This window comes from Pelophylax lessonae (assembly GCF_965119305.1).
Source record: "Pelophylax lessonae genome assembly, chromosome: 8".
Lineage (NCBI taxonomy): Eukaryota > Metazoa > Chordata > Amphibia > Anura > Ranidae > Pelophylax > Pelophylax lessonae.
Window position 1 is genome coordinate 141,187,538 of NC_138775.1, and position 27,556 is coordinate 141,215,093.

The 27,556-nt window shown below is 45.1% G+C and overlaps 1 protein-coding gene across 2 annotated transcripts in view; it reads right to left on the reverse strand.

The window, feature by feature from the left end:
- UCHL5 (ubiquitin C-terminal hydrolase L5) overlaps window positions 1-27,556 on the reverse strand; it is a 173,698-nt gene that overhangs the window by 31,534 nt on the left and 114,608 nt on the right. For both annotated transcript variants that reach the window (XM_082266656.1, XM_082266655.1), the window contains exons 8-9: window positions 23,330-23,432; window positions 20,229-20,339 (exon numbers count right to left, since the gene is read on the reverse strand). In XM_082266656.1, the coding sequence (XP_082122782.1) occupies window positions 20,229-20,339; window positions 23,330-23,432 (214 nt within the window). The remainder of the gene's footprint in view (window positions 1-20,228; window positions 20,340-23,329; window positions 23,433-27,556) is intronic.

The following is a 27,556-nucleotide window of genomic DNA, read 5'->3' on the forward strand; positions in this document are numbered from 1 at the left end:
GCGCCTCCAGGGCGCGCGCTCGCTCCCTAGACCCTCACAGGCAAGCGACGTAGACCTACGTTAGTTTGCCTGTGAGGGGCTGACCGCCGACGTAGATAGTCGTGCGGCGGTCGGCAAGTGGTTAAAGTGATCAGGGCAGCTGTAGAGCTGCCTGGATCACCTTAATGGGCCATACACACTATAAGATTTTCTGAAGACTTTTTCCTTTAGACTTACCAAAACCATATACAGGTCCCTCTCAAAAAATTAGCATATTGTGATAAAGTTCATTATTTTCTGTAATGTACTGATAAACATTGGACTTTCATATATTTTAGATTCATTACACACAACTGAAGTAGTGCAAGCCTTTTATTGTTTTAATATTGATGATTTTGGCATACAGCTCATGAAAAAACAAAATTCCTATCTCAAAAAATTAGCATATTTCATTCGACCAATAAAAAAAAAAAGGGTTTTTAATACAAAAAAAGTCAACCTTCAAATAATTATGTTCAGTTATGCACTCAATACTTGGTCGGGAATCCTTTTGCAGAAATGACTGCTTCAATGCGGCGTGGCATGGAGGCAATCAGCGTGTGGCACCGCTGAGGTGTTATGGAGGCCCAGGATTCTTCGATATCGGCCTTGAGCTCATCCAGAGTGTTGGGTCTTGCGTCTCTCAACTTTCTCTTCACAACATCCCACAGATTCCCTATGGGGTTCAGGTCAGGAGAGTTGGCAGGCCAATTGAGCACAGTAATACCATGGTCAGTAAACTATTTACCAGTGGTTTTGGCACTGTGAGCAGGTGCCAGGTCGTGCTGAAAAATGAAATCATCTCCATAAAGCTTTTCAGCAGATAGAAGCATGAAGTGCTCCAAAATCTCCTGATAGCTAGCTGCAATGACCCTGCCCTTGATAAAACACAGTGGACCAACACCAGCAGCTGACATGGCACCCCAGACCATCACTGACTGTGGGTACTTGACACTGGACTTCAGGCATTTTGGCATTTCCCTCTCCCCAGTCTTCCTCCAGACACTGGCACCTTGATTTCCGAATGACATGCAAAATTTGCTTTCATCCAAAAAAAGTACTTTGGACCACTGAGCAACAGTCCAGTGCTGCTTCTCTGTAGCCCAGGTCAGGGGCTTCTGCCGCTGTTTCTGGTTCAAAAGTGGCTTGACCTGGGGAATGCGGCACCTGTAGCCCATTTCCTGCACACGCCTGTACACGGTGGCTCTAGATGTTTCTACTCCAGACTCAGTCCACTGCTTCCGCAGGTCCCCCAAGGTCTGGAATCGGTCCTTCTCCACAATCTTCCTCAGGGTCCGGTCACCTCTTCTCGTTGTGTAGCGTTTTCCACACTTTGCCACACTTTTTCCTTCCCACAGACTTCCCACTGAGGTGCCTTGATACAGCACTCTGGGAACAGCCTATTCGTTCAGAAATTTCTTTGTGTCTTACCCGCTTGCTTGATGGTGTCAATGATGGCCTTCTGGACAGCAGTCAGGTCGGCAGTCTTATCCATGATTGCGGTTTTGAGTAATGAACCAGGCTGGGAGTTTTTAAAAGCCTCAGGAATCTTTTGCAGGTGTTTAGAGTTAGTTGATTAGGTTAATAGCTCGTTTAGAGAACCTTTTCATGATATGCTAATTTTTTGAGATAGGAATTTTGTTTTTTCATGAGCTGTATACCAAAATCATCAATATTAAAACAATAAAAGGCTTGCGCTACTTCAGTTGTATGTAATGAATCTAAAATATATGAAAGTCTAATGTTTATCAGTACATTACAGAAAATAATGAACTTTATCACAATATGCTAATTTTTTGAGAGGGACCTGTAATATGAGGTCAAACCTAAACACTTTCAATTTGTATGCAATCTGGCAGGACCTTGCACTACATAGAAAAAATAAATCTGAAGGAAATCTAACCACAAAAGTTGGATAGTGTGTATCCAGCTTTAGTCCCGGTTCACACTGGGGCGACGTAGTCGCCTGACAAGTCTCACTCCATTCAGTGCAATGGAACTGTTCTAATCGGAGCGACTGACTTAGAAAAAGGTTCCTGCACTATTTGGGTGCGACTTCGAAGCAGCTTGCATTGACTTCTATTAGAGAAGTCGTTTGCAAGCCACGCTGAAGTCGCCCCAGTGTGAACCGAGCCTTACTGAACAGGCGATTTTCGGCTGTAAAAAATGCACAGCTGCAGCCATGAACTTGTTTTAACCACTTCAAGTCCAGGATGTGAAGTGGTTAATTAAAGTGATGAAAATGTGATCTATAATCTCTAATCTGTCGTCACTTTAACCACTTGTAGACCAGAAGATTTGTCCCCTTAATGACCAGGCCCTATTTTGGGATTCGGCACTGCGTTACTTTAACCGGTTGCCGACCGCCGCACAACTATATACTGCGGCGGTCAGCCCCGGCCAGGCAGAGTGACGTATCGGTACGTCACTCGCCTGTCACTGACTTGCGAGCCTATTGCGGGCGGGCGCGCGCCCGCCGAGGTGCGCGCCCGCCGCGGCTCGTTCACAGACAAGTCAGTGCGTGTGACCGGCGGACTCGATGTCCGCCAGTCACACTACGATCGCTCCTGTGAAGGGAGAAAGACAGAGCGGCTTGTGTAAACAAGCTGCCTGTCAGTTCTCCCTATGTAAAAGTGAAGATCTGTCCGTTCTACTATGTAGAACGGTTGATCTTTGCTTTTACACCAATAGGAATGTCCCTGCACAGTTAGAATCACGCCCCTAGGACACACTTAACCCCTCCCTGTCCAATAAAGTTAACCCCTTCCCTGCCAGTGTCATTTTTGCAGTAACAGTGCATATGTATAGCACTGATTACTGCAGTAATGTCACTGGTACCCCCAAAAGTGTCAGTCAAGGGTCCGATCTGTCCGCCGCAATGTCGCAGTACCGAAAAAAAAAATTGCAGATCGCCGCCATTACGCGTTAAAAAAAAAAAACACCAAAAATGACAAAAATCTTTCCCTTTGTTAGTAAACGCGATAACTTTTGCGCAAACCAATCAAAATACGCTTTTTGTGATTTTTTTTACCAAACATAGGTAGCATAAAACAAATTGGCCGAAAAATGTTAAAAAATTTTGATTTTTACATTTTTTTTGGGGAATTTCATATAAAAAAAATGTGAAAAATATTGTTATTTTTGCAAAATTTACGCTCTTTTTTTGTTTATAGCGCGTGATCAAAAAAATCGCACAGGTGATCAAATACCACCAAAAGAAAGCTCTGTTTGTGGGAAAAAAAGGACGTCAAATTCGTTTAGGTACAGCGTCGCACGACCGCGCAATTGTCCGTTAAAGTCACGCAGTAAAAAATTGCAAAAAAACCCCTGGTCCTTTAGCAGCCAAATCCTCCGGGGCTTAAGTGGTTAACAGACAATTGCACGGTCATGCGACACTGTACCCAAACTAAATTGATGTCCTTTTTTCCAACAAATAGAGCTTTCTTTTGGTGGTATTTGATCACCTGTGCGATTTTTATTTTTGCGCTATTAAAAAAAAAAAAAAAAAAAAGCGACAATTTTGAAAAAAATAAAAGAAAAAATATTTTGCACATTCTGCTATACGACATTCTCAAAAAATAAATATGTAAAAAACTAGATTTAACGTTTTAGGCCAATTTGTTTTCTGCTACATATTTTTGGTAAAAAAAAAAAAAAAAAATCGCAATAAGAGTATTTTGATTTGTTTGCGCAAAAGTTATTGCGTCTACTAACTACGGGAAAAATTTATGTCATTTTTAATGTTTTTTTTTTTTTTACTAGTAATGGCGGCGATCTGCAATTTTTTGGTATAGGTGATCAAAGGGTTAAATGTTACCCTAGGGGAGTGATTCTAACTGTATGGGAGTTGGACTTGTGAAATGATCACGGAAACATGGGATCGTATATAGCAGGATCACATGAGCTCTGTGATCATGCAGGGAGAAGGACGGTCGGCTGTGTTTACAACAGCCGACCATCCTCTCTCAGCGGGGAGAGATCAGGGATGTCAGGCAGCAATCAGAGCCGCCTGACACCCGCATCAGCTTCCCCGCTGTCAATCGGGGCGCGCGCCCCCTAGCAGCCTTCAGGAGAGCGACGTAGACCTATGTCGCTTTGCCTGTCCGTGCCACCCTGCCACAGTAAAAAGGCGGTGGGTGCTTCGGAACTGGTTAAAGTGGATGTAAAAGGGAAAACAAGAGTAAGACATCTTGTCAAGTTTGTATTGCTGTCTTTGTTCTCACTGGGGAGATTCATCACTAAGTGCCCTGATGAGCACTGTCACCAGAATTGAAAGTAATGGGAAAGTGGAAAAAAAAATGGGCAACACAGTCTTCATGGACAGGGTGATGTCACTGGGTGTATCACAGCCTTGGACCTCTAAAAGTTCCCTGAGACTAACAGTACACTAGGTGACTGTAAGGTGCCACAAGCAGAGCACAATGCCTAAGGTCACATTATAGCCAGGCCTCATGTTTTCATAATTGTGGGATCTGTGAGAAAAGGAAAACCTCTTGGGGTGGAACTATAAGGGCACGAACCAAAAAAAAAAAAAAAAAAAAAAAAAATCATTAAAAAGTAATACATTTATTGATACAAAATGTATTATGTGTGACATCCTGGAATCCGGATACCAGAAAAAATGTAATTCACAACAAATATCTGGATTTTTGTAAGAACTTACCTTAAAATCCTTTTCTCTGAAGTTCATCGACAGACGCAGCTCCATCTCTTCAGAGACTATAGGATTATGCTCCTCCAATCAGGAATAGGCACTAGGCAGGAAAAAAGCTTAACCACACCTATGGGGCTGTCCCTGCAGGCATAACTCCACACACTCTGCTATCCGCATCAGTTTAGTTGCAAGCAGTGTTTAGAATACGAAAAACCCCATTCAGAGGGACGGGTGCTGTGTCTGTCAATGAACTTCAGAGAAAAGGATCTTACAAAAATCCAGTTCTCGCTATCGTTCATCGACAGTCGCAGCTCCATCTCTTCAGAGACTATAGGGATGTCCCAAAGCAGTATATTCATGAAGGGTGGGAAGACAACGCAAAGAAGCCAAAATTCCCCAAAGGCTAAACTTAGCAAACCAGCTAACATGGAGCTCAGAAAAAAGCCAGAAAAAAAAAAAAAAAACATACACCCTCAAAGAGAAACAAAACAAAAGTCTCTTCAAACAGCAGCCTGCAAAACCTTGCAGCCAAAAGGAAGCATCCAAAGATGCCAACACATCAACTTTGCAGAATTTTGTGAAAGTATGCACAGATGACCAAGTTGCCGCCCTGCACACTTGCAGCACTGACGTCTGATGGCGAAAAGCCTAAGACACTCCGCGCCCTAGTAGAATGCGCCTTCACAGGGAAAGGAGGAACCTGACCCTTCAGTGAATAAGCCTGAACAACCATCTGCCTGATCCATCTGGATATGGTCACAGCAGACGCAGCCAATCCTTTTTGAGGTCTTTCGGTAAAGACAAAGAGTCCAATTTCCTGAAAGATTCAGTAGCCACCAGGTAAACTAATGGCCCGAACCACATCCAAAGAATGCAAGGCGATTTCCTTAGGATGCTTGGGCTTAGGACAGTGAGGGTAGCACAATGTCTTCATTCAAATGAAAATCAGAACCTACTTTAGGAAGAAAACGACTGATTAGGTCAAAGTACCATTTTATCTCTGTGGACCGCCAGATAAGGTGAGCGGCATGACAACCCCACCAATTCAGACACTCTGCGAACAGACGTGATAGACACCAAGAAGTCAAACTTCTGGGACAATGAAAGCAGAGAAATCTCCCGAATGTTCTCAAAGGGAGGCTTCTGAAGAACAGATAACACCAAATTGAGATCCCACGGCAGTAGCGGGGACTGTAGTGGGGGCCCTGCCATATGCACACTCCGTGTATGAAGGTACGAATCAAGGCATGCGTAGCCAATGGGCGTTGTAAATATATAGCCAAAGCCGACACTTGGCCTTTGATAGTACCCAAAGCCAACCGCTGTTCAACCCCTTTCTGCAGCAATCAAAAACAACCGAGGGTGCACCTTCAGCGACTCACACCATGATATGTACGATTTCCACGTACGATGACAGATCTTCCTGGAGGTCGACTTCATAGCCTTTAAAAGTGTAGGAATCACAGAATCAGAAAGACCCCTCTCTCTCTTTCTCTCAACACCTGGCTTTCAACAGCAATGCCGTTAAAGCCAGCGACTGTAAAGCAGGGTGGAAGATCGGGCCTTGATACAGCAGATCTTCCCTGAGAGGAAGTCTCCAAGGAGCATCGACGATCAACCTTACTAGGTCCGCGTACCAAGACTGGCGAAGCCAGTCTGGAGCCACCAGAATGACCAGAATCCCTTCCACCTTTATCCTGCGGAGAGGCTTCGGCAGAAGTTTCAGCGGAGGGAACGCATAGATCAGCCGATACTGACCCCAAAGAGCCACCAGTGCATCTGTGGCGTGGGCTAGAGGATCTCGAGACCTGGCTACGAACCTCTGCATCTTCTTGTCCCCCACTGGACACACAGGTGATGAAACATCTCCAGCTGTAGGGACCATTCCCCTTGATACAACACCTGACGACTCAGGAAATTCGCTTGCCAGTTGTCTACACCTTGGATGTGCACAGCAGAGAGGGCTGGAACAAAAACTTTTCCACCCAGGCCAAAATCTCGGCCACCTCCCTGGCCGCCAAGACACTCTTGGTGCCCCTCTGGTGATTGATGTAAGCCACAGCCGTGGCGTTGTCTGAATCCGAACCGGACAATCTTGCAGACGAGTTGTCTAGTGACTCAGACAAAACTTTATTGCTCTGAGCTCCAAAACATTGATCAGCAGTTTGGACTCTTCCACTGTCCAGGTTCCCTGGGCACAGAACTTCCCCAGTACCCCACCCCAGCATGACAGGCTGGCGTCCATGGTGACCACCGTTCAAAACAACGGGAGGAAGGACTTGCCCTGGCACAGTGCTGGAGAATAGAGCTACCATAACAGAGCAGATCTCATGTTGTGACTCAACTAAAGTGTCCAAGGACTTTGGAGCCTTGTTCCTTTTTACAAGAATCTCTATTTGCAATGGTCTGGTATGGAACTGAGCAAACGGAACCGCCTCGAAGGTTGATACCATCAGACCCAAGACCAGGGTGCAAGTCCGCAGCAAGGACAGATTGTTCTTCAACACCCAGATCGCCCCCTGCAATTTCTTTAGCTTGTCCAGTGAAAGAAAGACCCTCGCCAAAGCTGAATCCAGAGTCAGGCCCAGATAATCCAGTCTCAAGAAAGGTATCAGGGCAGATCTCTTGAAATTGATGTTCCATCCGAAATTCTGTAGGGAGCTGACAGTAATCATCAGGTGCAAGTGCGAGTCTGCTCTCAACAGGAGATCGTCCAGATACCCCAGTACCACACAATCCCCGCTGGCGCAACAATGCCAACATCGGGGCCAGTACTTTGGTAAATACCCTGGGAGCGGAGGCTAGACCAAAGAGTAATGCCACAAATTGATAATGCTCTTCTGCTATGGCAAAACAAAGAAACCACTGGTGTCCAGCATAGATCGGGATGTGTAGATATGCATCCTTGATATCTATGGAGGCCAAGAAGTCTCCCTGGTGTAGTGACGCCACCACCGTGTGAATGGATTCCACAAGAAACCTCTGAACCCGCACAAAGTGGTTCAGAGCCTTGAGAACCAGAATTAGATGCACTTTGCCTTCTTTCCGAGGCACAGTAAACAGGTTTGAATAAAACCCTTGAAATTGTTCCTGAGAGGGAACTGGCCCAATCACCCCTTGCGACATCAGATCTTGTACCGCCTCCCGTAGATCCCTTAACCGAGCCCAGATTGGATGGGAAGAACCTGTCCGACGGACGAGACCGGAATTCGATCTTGTACCCTGATTGGATCCAGTTCTTGAACCCATTTGTCCTGAATCAAGGAAGTCCAAGGTGCCAGAAAGAAGCGAAGACTTCACCTCCACCCCAGAAGTGGGCAAGGGCGCCCCTTCATGCAGGCGAGGATTTGTCTGCAGATCCGGACTGGCCGGTTTTTGATTTACCTGGTTTCCTGGAACTCCCAGAAGACCTGAACGAAAAAGCTGCTTATGAGCAGTAAAAGAAGGCCCCCCGCCTAGGACACGGCGCCTTACCCTTAGAGGATTGGGGAAGAAGAGTACTCTTACCTCCTGTGATACCTTTGATCAACTCCTTCAGAGAGGATCCAAACAGCCTCTCCCCTGTGAAGTGAAGATCAGTCAAGGCCTTTTTTGGAGGCCTAGTCAGCAGACCAGCTTTTTAGCCACATCATGCGCCTAATAGCAATCCCCACTGCCGATGCCCTGGCCACCAACGGAGCTGAATCCAGGGACCTATTATACATGAACACCAAAGCTTGAGCCAATTGGTCCAGTAGTTCCAGCACCGCAGGGGAGATCCGTTCAGCTTCCAAGTTACTTTTAAGTAACTTCACCCATTCAGTAGCTGTCTGGGCCACCAGAAAGTTCACAAAGGTAGTCTTTAAAATGGACCCCATTATGTGGAAATGGCGGCACAAGGACTCCACCCGTCTATCCACTGGGTCCGCAAAAGTCAGTGACGCTTCCACCGGTACCAGAGTCGCTTTAGTTAATCTGGAACCCGGTGATCCACCTTCAGCGGTACAGTCCACCTAGTGGACACTGCCTCTGCAAAGGGGTAACAGCATGCAAAACGCTTAGGCACCACCAGCATATGCTTAATGTGCCGCAATTGTTCATGCACAATATTGTGAAACAATTCTGGGAACACCTTGCCCGATTTACGGGATTTGTGGGAGCAAAAAGACACCTGTGTACCCAGCGCTGTGGGTACATCAGCCAATTTTAAAGTTTCCCGCACTGATACTATAAAGGCTTCCCCCAATGCGCGCTCCCATGCGGCGGCTGAGGAGGACAGGTCCTCTTCACCATCAGAATGCAAAGACACCGACCCCTCAGGGTGGGCTACGTCTGCGTCGCCCACATCTGTCTCAAGAGTCCAAGGACCTTATGGACCTCAGGAAAATGGCCGCTAAATGCATTCACAATGGGGAACAATAGAAAATGGCTGACCATGCAATACAATGGGAACAGTTACATACATTATCCACAGCAAAATGGCGGCCCCCATGGCGTGCCATGCGGTCTCGAGGACCCCCAAAAGGGATCCCAGAACAGTAGGCATCAAAAGAGCACCAAACAAGAACCCCATCAGGACAAGCCACCCCCCCCCCCCACCACCACAGCAGCGCTACAACGGCCGCAATATTACCACCCCCCAAGGTAAACCCCGAGGGGTAAGGGAGTGCTGAGGGGAATACAGGGCCCGTCCTCAGAGGCCAGGGGAATGGAGGGAGCCCCTTGAGTCCGACTATTCCAGGAGGAGGGGGGGCACGTCCACCCGAGATACTCACCATATCACGATACCAGGTGGGCACCACACTGAAACAGAACACCTCCCACCCGGGATGGGGGTGCTGTTAGCCAGGGGGAAGTCCGTCGGGGCAAAGTCGTGGCGAGGCCTAGATCTGGACTATAAACCTGCTCACGCCGGCTGGCCAGGCTGGGAGACCTAAAGGATCTAGATTATCCAGTGCCAAACCACAGCCGACTGTTTCTTGTAGTTCCTCTGGATCTTGGTCCATCAGGAACTAACTTGTGCAAAAAAAATAACTAACACAAATTTCCCTGTTAAAGGCTAAGACTGAAGTCCCAGTAGGGAGCTAGGTCCTATTCCTAGAAATAGGCAGAAACAAACTGATGCTGATAGCAGAGTGTGTGGGGTTATGCCTACAGGGACAGACAGCCCCATAGGCGTGGTTAAGCTTTTTTCCTGCCTAGTGCCTATTGCAGATTGGAGGAGCATAACCCTATGGTCCCTGAAGAGATGGAGCTGCATCTGTCGATGGAACGATAATTATATTATATGTACACACATACATATACACACAAACACACATACATCCTTGAAAAAGTATTCATACCCTTTAAAATGTTCCACATTTTGTGATGTTCCAAACAAAAACTTAAATATATTTCGATGGAATTTTATGTGAAAGACCAACACAAAGTGGCACATAATTGTGAAATGAAATTAAAAGGGGGTTTTCAATTTTTTTTTTTTTTCACAAATACCTGAAAAGTGTGGCATACATTTCTATTCAGCCAATACTTTGTAGAACAACATTTCGCTGCAATTACAGCTGCAAGTCTTTTTGGGGTTGTCTCTACCAGCTTTGCACATCTACAGAGTGAAATTTTTGCCCATTTTTTTTGCAAAACAGCTTAAGCTCAGATTGGATGGAGAGCGTCTGTGAACAGCAATTTTTAAGTGGTGCCAAAGATTCTCAATTGGATTTAGGTCTGGACTTTGACGGGGCAATTCTAACACATGCATATGCTTTGATTTAAACCATTCCATTGTAGCTCTGGCTGCACATTTAGGGTCGTTGTCCTGCTGAAAGAGAATCTGCAAAAGACTTGAGACTGGGGTGGAGGTTTACAACAGGTTTTCTTCTAAGATTGCCCTGTATTTGGCTCCATCTTCCCATCAACCCTGACCAGCTTCCCTGTCCCTGCTGAAGAAAAGTATCCCCACAACATGATGCTGCCACCACCATGTTTCACGGTGGGGACGGTGTGTTCAGGGTGATGTGCAGTGTTATTTTTCTGCCACACATAGCGTTTTTCTTTTAGATCAAAAAGTTCAATTTTGGTCTGATCTGACCAGAGCACCTTCTTCCATAGGTTTGAGTTGTCCCCAACATGGCTTCTCACAAGCTACGGGCCTTCTTATAGCTTTCTTTCTACAATGGCTTTCTTTTTGCCACTCTTCCATAAAGGCCAGATTTGTGAAGTGCGCAATAGTTGTCCTGTGGACATATTCTCTTACCTGAGCTGTTGATCTCTGCAGCTCCTCCAGAGTTACTATGGGCCTATTGGCAGTTTCGCTTATTAATGCTATCCTTGCTTGGCCTGTTAGTTTAGGTGGACGGCCATGTCTTGGTAGGTTTGCAGCTGTGCCACACTGTCCATTTTCGAATGGTGGATTGAACAGATGTTTAAAGCTTGGGATATTTTTTTAGAACCTAACCCCGCTTCAAATGTCACCACAACTGTATCCCTGACCTGTCTGGTGTATTCCTTGGCCTTCGGGATGCTGTTTATTCACTAAGGTTCTCTAACAAACCTCTGAGGACTTCACAGAACAGCTGTATTTATACTAATATTAAATTACCGGTACACACAGGTGAACTCCATTTACTAATTAGGTGACTTCCGAAGGCAATTGGTACCACTAGATTTTAGCTAGGGGTATCAGAGTAAAGGGGGGGGGGGGTCGAATATCAACGCATGCCACACTTTTTAGATGTTAGCAAAAAATTATGAAAACCATTTATCATACTTCCACTTCACAATTTTGTGCCAGTTTGTGTTGGTCTATCACAAATCTCAATAAAATAAATTTACGTTTTTGGTTGTAACATGACAAAATGTGGAAAATGTCAAGGGGTATATACGCACCCATATATATATATATATATATATATATATATATATATATATATATATATATATATATATATATATATATACACACACACACACACACACACACACACACACACACACACACACCCCCACAGAGTACACCCCTAACATTTTTGTAAATATTTCATTATATCTTTTCATGTGACAGCATTGAAGAAATTACACTTTGCTACAATGTAAAGTAGTTTGTGTACAGTCCCCTCAAAATGAGACAGCCATTAATGTCTAAACTTCTGGCAATAAAAGTGAGTACCCCCCCCCCCTAAGAGAAATGTCCAAATTGGGCACAATTAGCCATTCTCCCTTCCCGGAGTCATATGGCATGTTATGGTTACAAGGTCTCAGGCTTGAATGGGGAGCAGGTGTGTTAAATTTGGTGTTATTGCTCTCACTCTCATACTAATCACTGGAGGTTCAACATGGCAAAGAACTCTCTGAGGATCTTAAAGAATTGTTGCTCTGCATATAGATGGCCTAGGCTGTAAGGAAATTGCAAAGACCCTGAAACTGAGCTGCAGCGCGGTGGCCAACACCATACAGCGGTTTAACAGGACAGGTTCCACTCAGAACAGGCCTCACTATGATCAACCAAAGAAGTTGAGTGCATGTTGTCAGTGTCATATCCAGAGGTTGTCTTTGGGAAACAGACGTATGAGTGCTGCCACCATTGCTGCAAAGGTTAAAGGGGTGGGGAGTCAGCCAGTCAGTGCTCAGACCATACGCCGCACACTGCATCAAATTGGTCTGCATGGCTGTCATCCCGGAAGGAAGCCTCTTCTAAGGATGATGCACAAGAAAGCCTGCAAACAGTTTGCTGAAGACAAGCAGACTAAGGACATGGATTACTGGGAACCATGTTCTGTGGTCTGATGAGACCAAGATAAACTTATTTGGTTCAGATGGTGTCAAGTGTGTGTGGCAGCAACCAGATAAGGAGTACAAAGACAAGTGCCTCTTGCCTACAGTCAAGCATGGTGGTGGGAGTGTCATGGTCTGGGGCTGCAGGTGGAGAAGCGCAAGGTCTCCAACATCCCCCAGCTCCGTGATGTCATCATGTAGGAATGGTAGAGGACTCCAGTGGCAACCTGTGAAGCTCTGGTGAACTCCATGCCCAAGAGGGTTAAGGCAGTGCTGGAAAATAATGGTGGCCACAAAAAATATTGACACTTTGGGCCCAATTTGGACATTTTGACTTAGGGGTGTACTCACTTTTGTTGCCAGCAGTTCAGACATTAATGGCTGTGTGTAAAGTTATTTTAAGGGGACAGCAAATTTACACTGTTATACAAGCTGTACACTCACCACTTTACATTGTAGCAAAGTGTCATTTCTTCAGTGTTGTCACATGAAAAGATATAAAAAAATATTTACAAAATTGTGAGGGGTGTACTCACTTTTGTGAGGTACTGTGTGTGTGTGTGTGTGTGTGTATTATATATATATATATATATATATATATATATATATATATATACATACACATACACATATACATATACACATACATACACACACACACACACACACACACACACACACAGCTCAAAAATTTAAAAGGAACACTTTTTTGTAGAAAAACAAATCAAATCAATCTGAGGAAAGACAGGAGTAAAACAAAGGAATGCATAATATACATACACTAAATAATGAAAACTGTACTCAAGTGTGCAGACATGCTAAACAGAATGCCATAGAAAAGCACATATGAAGAAGTTTACTCTAGCATGGTGTCTGACTGCAAAAATCACTACACGATGATGCAGAATTCATCCATGCATTAGGAACACTTTTTAATCAGGGTATAGCATCAAGTCAATTAAACTCCTGGGATGTTGAACTGGTCAGTTAAGTAGCAGAGGGGGTTGTTAATCAGTTTCAGCTGCTTTGGTGTTAATGAAATTAACAAAGGCTCTAGATGGGCAACAATGAGACAACCTCCAAAACAGAATGTATTTTACAGGTGGAAGCCACTAAAAATGTTTTCCCTACTCATCTTTTCTGACCGTTTTTCACTAGTTTTGCATTTGGCTAGGGTCCGTGTCACTACTGGTAGCATAAGGCGATAGCTGAACCATATAGAGATTGCACAGGCATTTCAACTCCTCCAGGATGGCACATCAATAGGTGCAATTGCCAGAAGCTTTGCTGTGTCTCCCACCACAGTTTTAAGAGCAAGGAGGAAAATCCAGGAGACAGGCAGTTACTCTAGGAGAGCTGGACAGAGCCAAAGAAGGCCCTAACCCATCAGCAGGACCGGTATCTGGAGGAACAGGATGAGCACTGCCAGAGCCCTACAAAAGTACCTCCTGCAGGCCACTGGTGTGAACCTCTCTGCCCAAACAATGTGAAACAGACTTCATGAGGGTGGCCTGAGGGCCCAACGTCCTCTAGTGGGCCCTGTACTCACTGCTCGGCACCATGGAACTCGATTGGCATTTGCCATTGAACACAAGAATTGGCAGGTCCACCACTGGCGCCCTGTGGTTTTTACAGACCAGAGCAGGTTCACCCTGAGCACATGTGACAGACAAAGGGTCTGGGGAAGCCGTGGAGAATGTTTTGCTGCCTATAACATTGTTCAGCATGACCGGTTTTGGTGGTGGGTCAGTGATGATCTGGGGGGGCATATGGAGGGACGCACAGACCTCTACAAGCTAGACAATGGCACCCTCTAACTGCCATTAGGTATTGGTATAAAGTCTGTGGACCCATTGTCAGACCCTACACTGGTGCAGTGGGTCCTGGGTTCTTCCTGGTGCACGACAATGCCTGGCTTCATGTGGTGAGAGTATGCAGCCAGCGGAGGATGAAGGAATGGATACCATTGAATGGCCCCCACGCTCGCCTGACCTAAATCCAATAGAACACCTCTGGGACATTATGTTTTGGTCCATCTGATTGCACCTCAGTCTATTCAGGAGCTCAGTGAGGCCCAGGTCCAGATCTGGGAGGAAATACCCCAGGACATCATTCGTCATCTCAAAGAAAAGCATGCCCCGACGTTGTCAGGCATGCATACAAGCAAGTACGAGTACCATTTTGAGTAGCTGCAATGAATTGTCAGCAAAATGGACTAGCCTGCTGCATATTTTTTTTCACTTTGATTTTGGGGTTGTCTTTGAATTCAGCACTCTGTAGGTTGATAATTTTGATTTCCATTAAACGATGTGGCATCCTTTCGTTTCTAACACATTACTCAGTCCGTTTTAGTATGGATATCCAGAATGTTTCTCCCCGTTGAGATCTGATGTCTTTTTAAAGTGATCCTTTAATTTTTTTGAGCAGTGTATATACATGTACACACAAAAACACATAGAAATGCAAGAATCCAAAATAGTAGCTGGACAGAGATTATATCATTACATTGCTTCTAGGCTTTTACATCGGAGACCCGATCAGAGCCCGAATTCGGCTTTGAACGGGTCTTCGGCCAGTCGGCAGACATTTTGGCTGGTTGTTCGGGTCTCCTGGTGGGACGGGAGACCTGGGCGAGCCGTGAAAAGTGGAGGGATGTACAACTGCAGGTGCAGGCATCACCCTGGTACAAACCCCTGAAGCCAAGGCCACATATTTGCGTTCCATTGACACTAAGGGGTTAAAGTCCATTAAAGAGCTCAGTAATTCATATATTTTTAAATAACCTGGGTTTTACTGCTGCCTACAGGTGATTCGGACATTGGCAAACAGAAAAAAAGAGCTCAGTATAACCCCTCCCCTAACAGGTCATGCCTCAATTTTGTGAGCAAGAAGTACATAGGGGCAATAAACAGGAGCAGAACCTGCATCCCTCCATGGAATGGAACAAAGATTTTATGGTTCGTGCAAAAAAAAAAACAAAAAAACAAAACAAAAAAAACACACCTTTATTTATCGTCCATTCAGGAACACTCGAATTTTGAAACAGTCAGGATATCCAAAAGCAGTCCAACTAGGGGGTAGGCAACAGTCCCTGACAGATGCAAGATTGAACCAGAAGCCATCTGCAAAAAGACAAATGCCTGAATTTGAACCAGAATGGGCATGGTTGCCTACAGAACTGGGGAACTACTAATGGGGAGGTCACAAAGGAGCAACCTGATACTCAGACCAGTAAAAGAAATCCCACCGAAGGGTATGATTACCCGTAAGGACAAAGTCCACACGAGCAGACCCTGTAAGCCAAAAACAGCCACAAACCGGCAGAGTAATACACACGAAGATATATAAAAAAGTAACTACACAAAGAGTACAGCCCAACAAGGATTGTCAACGAAGAGAAAACTGGAAGGTTTCCCAGACTCAAAACAAATCCTTAAGAGAAAACTGGACAACAGGGTAGGACCAGTCAGTCATCCAATCATGTATGATATTATCAAGATGGAGAAATATCTAGCACAATACACTAAAGGGATGGTAAAAGCCCCAATGAGCTAAAAACCTCTCCAATGGAACCACGTCAAGTCAGAGAGACTGACAAACAAAAAGGAGAATAAGGGTGCAAGAGAAACCCGCTACTAAAATAGACAGGAGTGGAAAGACAGCCATACCCATACTAGTGAACAAACACCACTAAACAATAGAGCAAGACGACCTGTCTACAGGGACACCCAGTGGTGTAAGGGGAAAATGCCCTGAAGGGCCAGCCGACTTGTTCCAGAGACATAGGAGCCCAAAGTCCTTTGACCCGGATTGATCCAGTAAAGTATTCACAGCCATGGAGCGAGGGATAGGAACCTTAGACAGCTAAGAATGATCACCTGATTAAAGACCGGCACAGGGAAATGTTTTGGACACTTTCCCTAAGGCCCCTTTTACAATTGTGCGACCTAAAAGTGACATGAGTTTGCAGCCATTTTGACTTGACTTGAAGCAATGCCTGCGTCTATGGACCTCAAAATGCATCAAAGTCCGACCAAAGTAGTGCAGGGACTACTTCGAAGGCACACAGATATGAACGGTACTCATTGGAAATCATGAAGTATGAGTTGTCATGTGACTTTGCAGTCCCAAGTCGCAGGACAAGTCGCACAAGTGTAAAAGGGGACTAAAGTTTGTCAGCCACAGTAGGAGAGCCTGACAAATTATCCAAATCCACAAGAACCCCTAGATGCATGCTATCGCCTATAGGCATTGTCTGCAGCAAGGTTGCAGGATGCAATGTTTGCTGACAAACATCCAGCCCTCTCCAGCAATGGTTTAATTCTGCCGGGCATTAGACAAAGCACACCCAAATGCACAAATCTTTGTCCCCCAGAATAGAGCCTACAAGACAAAGGCTCAGAAGGCAAAAACAGTGCTTCTAAAGGGAACTGTGCAGTCGAGAGAGAGATTCTCTATCAGCATAGGGACGAGGTCACTTGCCCTGTCACAGGGAGAATTCCCAAGCCTTCGCGTAGGTAAAGGTCTTACAGTATCAAAGTAACGTTCAACAGTCTAGGTCAAAGGACCTATTCACAGCGGAAGAAGCAGGTGCTAACTGCTCCAGGGAACCAGACTTGATTCCCACACATGAATACAGCCGAGACAGGGACCCTCCCACAATGGGAGGGGTAAAACCATCCACAGACCTTAAGAGACATAGGGGTCACATTAACGGCCATTATACCCATAGGGATTGCCTGCACGTCGCATCTCAAGTTCAGACTTTTGATACCAAGGAGAAGATTGGGAAGTCCAAAGGAGGAGGAGAGGTAATGTAATACATGTAAGCTCCAGTACCCCACTATCCCTGAAATAGGAAGAAGGGGGGAGTAGTGTGGCCAGGAAGATTCCACTTCCAGATGGCGAAGAGTGCTTCAGAAAGGCTCTGAGCTGGTCAGCCTCACTCGGTATGCGATGGCCACCAATACTACACATCTGTAAGGCTCTAACCTGTGAAAACATGCAAGCATGCTTGTTGATAGAATTCTGGCTTTTAAGAGTCCAGAATTTAGATCCTTTTCAAGTAAGGCAAGCAAGTGTCCCACAAAGGGTCTGCCAAGAAAAAGGCAACTACCAGTGCCCTTGAAGGACATTGAGGGGTCAGGAGCCTTGCTAGTGAAGGAAGCAGTTGACACTAATCCCAACTGACTCAGAATGTCGCTCTGAGGAGAGGGAAAACGGAGGATTAGAAACCAATAAACAATAAAATGACTGAAGCACAAATAGAAGAGCAACAAGTGATTAAAAAGACCTGTGGGGCAACTGGCTAGGAAACCCCTTAAATCTGCCAAAAGCAGCACAATTTAAATACTAGAAACAATTCCTGCAGCGCTCACACACAAATTCTTAGTGCAATAGGTTCAATAGGAGCATAGCAAGGAAAGTAGAACTAATCAACTAAAAACAAGCAGGCTAAGACTCGCCAGCCAGCCTGTATCTGACCGTAAAAGAGTATTTTTTTCTTTTTGACAGTGCTCTCTCAATGCCCCATGTACTGGTGACATCACCTCCTGCCTATACCTACAGGTTTCAATTAGATACCAAACTTTTTTAAGAAAGGCTAGTTAGGGGACACTGCTCTCTTTATATGTTCTACTTCTCCACTCTCCCCACTAGTCAACCCTTCCCTGCCCAAACGGCTGCAGCAGACAAACAAATCATCTAAGAAAGCCCCATATAATAATGTGTTCATACATCATAATAAAATTAGATAAAAACTGCACAGATAGTGATAAGGTGAGAATTAAAAAAAAATAAAATTATATGTGTGTGTATACTTTTTTAATAAATACACACATGCATACAAATACACACTTTTTTTATTCTCACATTAATGCTATCTGTGCACTTTGTATCTAATTTTACTATGCGACATGAACGTACTATTATATAGGGCTTTCCAAGATAACTTGTTTGCTTGCTACAGCCATTTGTGCAATGCAGGGTTAACTTGCAGATGGGGTGGAGGAGAGTATATAAAGACAGCAGTGTCCCCTGGCTAGCCTTCCTTGAGAAAGATTGGCAGTATCCAAATGAAGCGTCTGTATAGGCTGTAGGTGGCATCACCAGTAGAGGTGCATGGTTGTAGTATGCCCAGTCATCAGAGTTTTCTACTGTCGGATACAGGCTGGGTGTCAGTGGCCGGGGCCCAGCCTTTTTGTGTTAAGTTGATTAGTGATCCTCTTCCTCGCTCTGCTCCTACTGAACCGGTCATTAGCCACGACACTACATTAGCAACATTGAAGCAACACAGCTCAGAAGCAACATGCTGCTGGCAATACAGAGTGAGGGTCTTGTTTTATTGTTATACATGTCATTTACGGTATTCCTTTTATGTTCATCTTTGCACTAAGGATTTGTTTATAGTACAAAACTGAGGATTAGCTGAGGACTTCGCATTAGCTGAGGATACTGAATTTTCCTGAGGCAGAGAGGTAATCATTTTATAGGGAATAACTCCAAAAGGCAAGTTCCTATTGAGACAGAAACAGGGGGTCCCCAGAGTGTAGGGTACCCAGGGAGGCCTGTGTAAATGCGCAACCATAGTACATGTAGTAGCACAGGAAGCATGCTTTGAGGCAACTGAAATAAATGCCACCCCTGACTTATTGGGTTTCTAAATCTTTAACAACAGGGGCTACAGACATGGTTTGACTCATGATCACAGGACAGTCAGAGGCAGACTATGGACAAAATGATCCAATAGATGGACATAAACCGCTTGGGAAGTCCCCAGTGGACATAGAAGTCCATTTGGACATGGAGGAGGCCTCAACTCTGCTCAATGGAGCTGAAAAACTCAACAGTTGAAGACCCTATAAAAATTTGATGTCCCAGGTTTCAGAATACAGGACGTTTGTTACTTCTGTGGATACTGCCTAAATTTGCCTATAACCATTAGGGGAGTATGGGTTGAGGTCACCTATAGCAGAAGGGCTGCATTCTGTATATCTGAGAAAACTTGAACTGTGAGGTGGTCTGCCACTAGGTCCAATGTCCGTGATCAGTCCCCCCCAGTCTTAACCCTTACTGCGGTGAAGATGGCAAAAAGGTGGAAACTTTGAAAAAAAGGGCACCCAACAATACCAACTGTGAAATAGCTTCCGGTGCTTCAGCCTGACCGGCCTTGCTCAGTAAATCACACCAAAGGCTTAGCCATGGCTCTGGACCAAGTAAGCACTTTATGGCTAATAAAGGTCATAATGGTCTGGAAAGCACTACAGTTTGGAGCCCAAAGGTCACATTCCAGGCTAGCCTCAATACTATAAAAGGCCTACTAAAAGAATGAGTCTTCAGAGTCACCCTTGAGGTTTTGCTATGACTCTGGATCTGGAAAGTGCTCATTGGCTAACTTAACCAGCATATTCCTTTCTGGAAAGCACTACAATGCTACAATTTGGTCTTGACCTCCTAGCCTTAGAATCCATTTTTCTGTATCTTCATTCTTACCGCTATCCTATTTAACACCAGTTGTGCTGCCTTTTGCCTTGCAGTTAAATCAAGCAATTTTTTCAAAATTGTCTGTCTTTCTTCGTTTATAGCACAAAAAAATAAAAAGTAGAGGTGATCATATACCACCAAAAGATAGCTCTATTTGTGGGAAAAAAGGAAAAATTTTATTTGGGTACAGCATTGCATGACCGTGCAATTGTCAGTTAAAGTAATGCAGTGCTGTATTGCAAACAATGGCCTGGTTATGAAGGGGGGTAAATCTTCTGGGAGGTCAAATGGTTAATAACTGCAATAAAAGCAAAATAAAACTAACCTTATATCGCTTAGTCTTTTGGTTTTCTTCTTCCAGAAGGAGTTCATATTTAGCAATTTCAGATTTAATCGAGCTTACAAAACTACAGTGATCCATTCCCATTGGGTTCCCCTGTTAAGCAGAAAAACAAACCATTTGTTTTATTTATTTTTTCACACATCTGAAAAAACACATTTCATCCCATTATCAATAAGAAACAGCTAAACAAAAGGTAAAACCTTACAACTATAAATGCCAAGTATTTGTACATATAAAAAACCTAGGCGGAATTATGTGGAAGCTTGTCTGAAAAAGCTTTCTAGACAAGTTATTGTACAATCCCTTGTCCAAACACAAAACTTATCGTCAAGGAGATAAAGTGCAAGTCCATTAAAAAATTAAATTTCTTTGTAGTTCTGGACAATGTGGATAATGATTTGAAGCCCTGTCAAATGTTTGCTGCTATCTAGGGTTAAGGGGGACTTGCCTTTATTGTCATTACAACTATAACTTCAGCAGACAGAAGTGAGAGGAATTTGAACAGAGATACAGACAAAAAAAAAATAAAAAAATAAGTTACAGGACTTCGAGCTTTTCCCTAAAACACTTTATCTACGATTCTGTGTTTAAAAAAAAAAAAAATTCTGTCTAGTGAAACCACTGCCACTGGGACAGTATGTGAGGGAAACATCTCTCTGGATTGCAGATATTCTGATCGTTCCCCCAACTCTATCCAAAACTAAAAGAAAAACAAAATTCTGGACATAAGCTTTAAGGGCTCAATGAACACCACCAGCCTGCAGCATTTAGCATGCTGGTTAAGACCTTGTTTATACTTGTGGTTGGGGGGGGGGGGGGGGGTAAAAATGCTGCTCAACATCAACTTTTGAACATTGCTGTACTTTATAAATGTGCAGTGTATTTTTTTCCCTTTTAACCTTGGAATGGTCATACTGCAGCTTTTCCTGTTTCAAGGTTTGGTTTTGAACATGACAAGCTCACAGAGGTAAACATTCAAATAAGTGCCGGTTCACACTGATCCAACTTGTCAGGTGACTTGGTCGTCTGACAAGTAGCTAAGGATACCATGTATGAAGCAAGAATACACATGCCTCTTGTATTTAAACATTTATTTAGTTTGGAGTTCAGCACCAAGATTGTCTAGACCAGGAGTTCCCAAACTGTGTGTCGCGAGCTGCATTTGAGTGGGTCGCGATGAGCTGGAAATAACAGAGCGGGCCCGCTTAAATTGTGCTGTGCGAGCCCGCGCAAATTACAGAGAGCCAGAGCAGTCAAATCGCGATGGATTCAGGACCCCGCCCACGCAGTTTATGGAGGCTGGCATTTCCCACGAGGAGGATACTTGCATCAGTGAGTACGTATGTGGGCTGCTATGTAGGATATGTTCATGAGGAGCAGAGCCAGTTCTTCGGTCCTGCTGGCAGCAGTGATGGTGGCTAGACTAGCGGCGGGATTCTCTCAGCTATAGCGGGCAGAGACAGCAGCCTTGGTGTCATAGGAGGACCAGGTGGCCTGGTGGTGTCAGGAGTTCATGGCAGCTTCTGTGACCCCAGTAGAGGATCTGAAGGAGAAGAGCCAGGACACCAAGACCAGCATAGAGCTCCTCATCATGGAGACTCTAGGTGAGGTGTGCTGGGCCCTGGAGAGGGCAAACAGGGGCTTCACCTTCACTGTGGACTGCTGGGAGAATAAGGAGGATGAGTTCCTTATAGCCTTATATTTAAAAATTAAATGTATTCAAAAATAAATTGATATTTTTAATTTAACATCCCCCTCCCTTTAAAATATGCATTCTTATTATTAATATTTGCATTTATATAGCGCCGACAAATTCCGTAGCGCTTTACAATATTCAATTACAAGCAAGTGGGTCCCGAAAAATAACTGTATTCAGAAGTGGGTCTCGGCCAAAAAAGTATGGGAAGCCTTGGTCTAAACACCAGAACTACTATTCTTAGCATCCTTCAACCTTTCTGGCAGTGTTAGAGGCTCTGTGTGCCAGCTTGTCACCACTGCTCCCCCTCTCTGGCCCGGATGTCCCCTACGCTGCTAAGAGTGGCCAGGGAAGCCTAACAAGATCTGCAAAGACAGTTTGAAGTAGAAAAGGCAGCATTGTTTGCAACACACCAGTAGCGCAATATGAGAAAAGAATAGAAGATTTAGCTACTACAAGATTTACATGACATCCTAATTATGGAATAGAAGGTGGTGCTGACAGGGTCTCCAACATTCTCTTGAGCCTTTGAATTTGGGCTCAGAAACCTCAAGCTCCAACATCATGGGAAGCTCAAGGTCTATAGAGACAATGGTATTTCACCAGCCAAAACTGGTAAGGTACAAAAAATAAAAATGTACAGTTTCATATACAATCTCTCTTTCATATATAGTCCAAAACAGAAGGAAGCCTCCCCCCAAATTTGAGCTGTACACCAATAATGGGGTCATCCCAAATTCACAGAAGCCAGATCCACTGCCTGTCTCTAATGTCACTAAGATAGTGGGATAGCTTTTACAGTACTCATGGATTCAGAGTACTCTAATCTGGACCTGATTCAGTTTCTTTAGATCCACCACACTGGCATTAACTAAAACGTCAGACTTCAAGAGTCCAGGAGGGCATGATAACTTTTCATGCACCTTTACCATACACCTAGGCAATTCTGTTTTTCAGTTACACACCAGACAAGGGAAAAAAGGAAGAGGACAGATCACATCCACTAGGCATTCTGATTGGGCAAAGCTTTAGCAATTTCCCTTAGTGCTGAAGCCTGCTCCTCTCCTTCCGTAGTAGTAACAGCCCATCATAGTAATAGACCAAGACAAATACCTGGGACAGGGCTTAGGTGCACATTACCTGCAAGTTTTTGCCAAAACCAGGACAGGCCTGGCATTCAAGTGAAGCAAAGGGTACTGAAAACCACTACCGGTACTAGTTGCCGGCACTTCATACCAGACAACAGCGTCCCATAGTCTTACAGCAACAGTCACTTATGCAAAACTATTGCCTGATTTTTTTTTTTTTACAATTTACAAAGCAAACATTTTAAACCTGTTAGGAAAAATTAAATAATCTTTGATCTACATCAAACATTTTTACTGACCTCTGTAAGTTGTTTCTGTAAGTCACAGATTTTCTTTTCATATATTTTTTTTCTGTCGGAAACAATTGCCATCAAATTGAAACGTATCTCACCTTCACAGTATCTGAAAGGGTAAACAAAATGTTTGGTCCCAGATCATTGTAAGGAAAAAACACAGCTTATGGTAGTAATAATGGATGGGCAGGTCAACATTGTCCTTACTGCCTATGTAATTATTATATTGGTCTCTGACTAGATGGAGCTGCATCTGTCGATTGATGGAGAAATAACTTTTTTGCTAGAAAAGTTTGCTTGCAGTGTCTACAGCTTTCACGTGCAATGTTATAAACCCTGATAAATAGAGGATGACGGCCCAAAGGGAAAATCATTACTGGCAGCAATCTTTGGGATTAAAGATTCTTCATGTGATTACAGTAATGCCAGGACTGTCAATATTCTGTCTGCTGAGCTCCCCCCCCCCCCCCCCCCCCCAATGTAAGCAGCTTCATCAGAGGGAAACTGCCCTTCTTATAGGCTCTACATTCTGGATAGCCAGAACACCGAGCATAGCAACTGGAAGGCTGGAATCCTCCATTTTTGCAGTTATCAGACAGAACGTGCGAGGAAACGAGAGAAATAACATGGCAAGACACGAACAATCCAAACAGCTCGTCACGAAGGCGCTTAACCACTTAAGCCCCAGCCCTATTTCGGACACTTTTTGTTTACAAGTTAAAACCAGTATTTTTTCCTAGAAAACTACTTAGAACCCCCAAACATTATGTATATTTTTTTAGCAAAGACTCTGGAGAATAAAATGACGGTCATTGCAAAACTTTTTGTCAAGCGGTATTTGCGCAGCGGTCTTTAAAACGCCATTTTTTTGGCAAAAAATTGAAAAATCACATTTCACTGCATTTAAAAAAAATACTAAACAGTAAAATTAGCCCATTTTTTTGTATATTGTGAAAGATGATGTCACGCCGAGTAAATAGATACCCAACATGTTACGGTTTAAAATTGCGCCCCCCCGTGGGATGGCGGCAAACTACGGTCAATAGAGATCTCAATCTGCGACGGTTTAAAATTTAACAGTTACCAGTTTAGAGGTAGAGTGTAGCTCTTTTTTTTTTAATTATTGCGCACGCTCTGGCGATACCTCACATGTGGGGTTTGAACAGCGATTTCATTCGCGGCTCAACTTGCGTTTACGTTTTTTTTGTGCGCGAGCTAACAGTGACGGGGGCGGCGAATCTTTTTTTTTTTTTTCCTATTTATTTATTTTTTTTAACTTTATTACAGGTTTTTTTAAAAAAAAAATCTGATCACTTTTATTGCTGTCACAAGCAATGTAAAAACATCCCTTGTGACACCAATATATAGTGACAGGTACACTTTATGGAGGGATCGAGGGTCTAAAAGACCCTAGACCCCTCCACTACACTTCCCTGTATGCAAAACGCCAAAAACGGCATTTTTGCATACAGCCGTTTTTTAAATTTGCCGCCTTTTGCAGCACAGTAACCCGGAAGTGACGTCATGGACGCCGCCTCCGGGTTACGTCATCGGAGCCCCGATCGATGCCGTTTCCGGCATTCATCGGGACTCCATCCAGCCGGCGGACGTGCCGGCTGGGTGCTCGGGGCTCCCGGTGGGACGGGAGCCCCGGGCAAAGCCACGGAAGGCGGCGGGAGGGGGACATCCCCTCCCGCCCCCCCGGGTAACGATCTAGCGGCTCCCGAGCCGCATCGGTCGTTACCGACGGAAAACCGACCGTCGGCTTCAAACCACGGTACCGGGATGATGCCTCTAATTAGAGGCATCATCCCGGTATAAACCCGCAAAGTGTACCGACGTACGGTACGTTACTATGCGGTAAGTGGTTAAGGCATGGTTAGAGGGGTCACACGCACATTACATCATTTCCCCTCACACGCTACAGCGTGGTTACGCATACCGGAAGCTAAGAATCATCGTCCGAGCTACTGCTAAGTTTGAATCCCTGGACTCCCTGATAGACTCACAGGGTAGATTTATCTTTCTAGTTGGGATGTGGGATGTCTTTAAATGTATTATTGCGAAAGTGTATATTCCCCCTCCGTTCTCTTTTGAGGTGCTAGAGTGCCTGTCTCGGTTCATTGGTAAACACCCCCAGGTCCCAATTCTAGTGCTGGGTGACTTTAACAATATCCTTGACCCGTCACTGGATCTACATAAAAAATTCTGCCCCGGAGGATCCAGAATGCCCACTCTCTTTGCCAGATTCATGGGTGAGTTGGGTCTTGTGGATCTTTGGCGCTGTAAACATCCCCTTGAAGCCGGGTTTTCCTGCCACTCCCTGTCTCATTCTACATTGTCCCGCATTGATTAAGCCTTTGGATCTGACTTGCTACAGTCCCTAGCGCCTGAGGCTGCATACCTGGCTAGGGGTCTCTCTGATCACTCCCCGCTAAGAGTATGCCTTAAATTTCCTGGCCCTAAGCTGCCGATGCACTGGAAGTTGAACCCCTTCTGGCTCCAACTGTTTCCGGACCTGGCCTCCTTCACGGAGCAATTAACGAATTTTTTTAGTGACAACAGGCACTCTGCAGCTCCAGGTATAGTGTGGGATACTATTAAGGCTTTTTTATGTGGATTGTGTATTAAGAAGGTATCGGCCATCAAGTCTAGGAGCAGACGTTGGGCGCAGGATGCTGGCGACGCTGTGCTCAGCGCTGAACATGAATACCTACACTCCCCCACGCCCGACTCGGAGGCCAGATGGTTGGACGCGCAGCGTCTATTCCGATCTGTTCAACATCAGCAGGCGGACCATAAACGTTTCTTCGCTTCTCAGGCCCACTTTGAGGAGGGGGAGAAAACGGGTCACATGCTCGCACTCATTTCTAGGGCCCAAAACCCCCCGTCTATCATACATCGCCTGGCTCTCCCTTCGGGTCGGGTGGTATCTGACACAGCTGATATTTTACAGGGGTTCAGGGTTTTTTATGAGGATCTGTACTCCTCAAAGGTCTCCTATGACCCGGAGGACCTCAGACTGTTTTTGCAGGGGCTTCACTTGCCACAGGTTTCCACAGGGGACAGGGATGTACTAGACTCCCCCATTAAATTGGGGGAACTCCAGGAAGCTATGGCTTCATTTCTCAACTCCATGGCGCCGGGTACAGATGGCATCCCCATTGAGCTGTATAAGGCCTTTGGAGGAGTCCTACTTCCTGAGCTACTTACTGCTCTCCTGGCTGCTTTTGAGGTGGGGGAGCTCCCACGATCCATGTGCGACGTGGTAGTGGTGGTCATATTGAAGCCGGGGAAGGATCCGACTCGACCTGAATCTTATCGACCAATTTCCCTGTGGCCCACCGATCTAAAACTGCTGGCCAAGGTCCTGGCTAACAGGTTGTCTAAGGTGATTGCCAAATTGGTTCATGGGGATCAATCTGGGTTTATACCGGGTCGCTCCACGGCTGCCAACATACGTAGACTATATCTAAATGACCAGGTGCTGTGGAGCAGAGCCAGCAGGTGGTGCTGTGGAGCAGAGCGCGGGATCAGAGGCTGTCAGGGCGTGCAGGAGAGAGGAGAGTGTGTGCGTGACTGCGTGTGAATACCCCCCCCCCCCCTGTGACCTGTGAGTACCTGTGAGTACCTGAGTACCTGTGAGTATCTGTGAGTACCTGTGAGTATCTGTGAGTACCTGTGAGTACCTGAGTACCTGTGAGTACCTGAGTATCTGTGAGTACCTGTAAGTACCTGTGAGTACCTGAGTATCTGTGAGTACCTGTAAGTACCTGTGAGTACCTGTGAGTATCTGTGAGTACCTGAGTATCTGTGAGTACCTGAGTATCTGTGAGTACCTGAGTATCTGTGAGTACCTGAGTATCTGTGAGTACCTGAGTATCTGTGAGTACCTGAGTATCTGTGAGTACCTGAGTATCTGTGAGTACCTGAGTATCTGTGAGTACCTGTTGCTACCTGAGTGACTGGGAGTACCTATCACTACCTGAGTGTTTTGCGTCTGACCGGGCGGTGCGACTGAGCGTTGTGCGTCTGACCGGGCTGTGCGACTGAGCGTTGTGCGTCTGACCGGGCTGTGCGACTGAGCGTTGTGCGTCTGACCGGGCTGTGCGACTGAGCGTTGTGCGTCTGACCGGGCTGTGCGACTGAGCGTTGTGCGTCTGACCGGGCTGTGCGACTGAGCGTTGTGCGTCTGACCGGGCTGTGCGACTGAGCGTTGTGCGTCTGACCGGG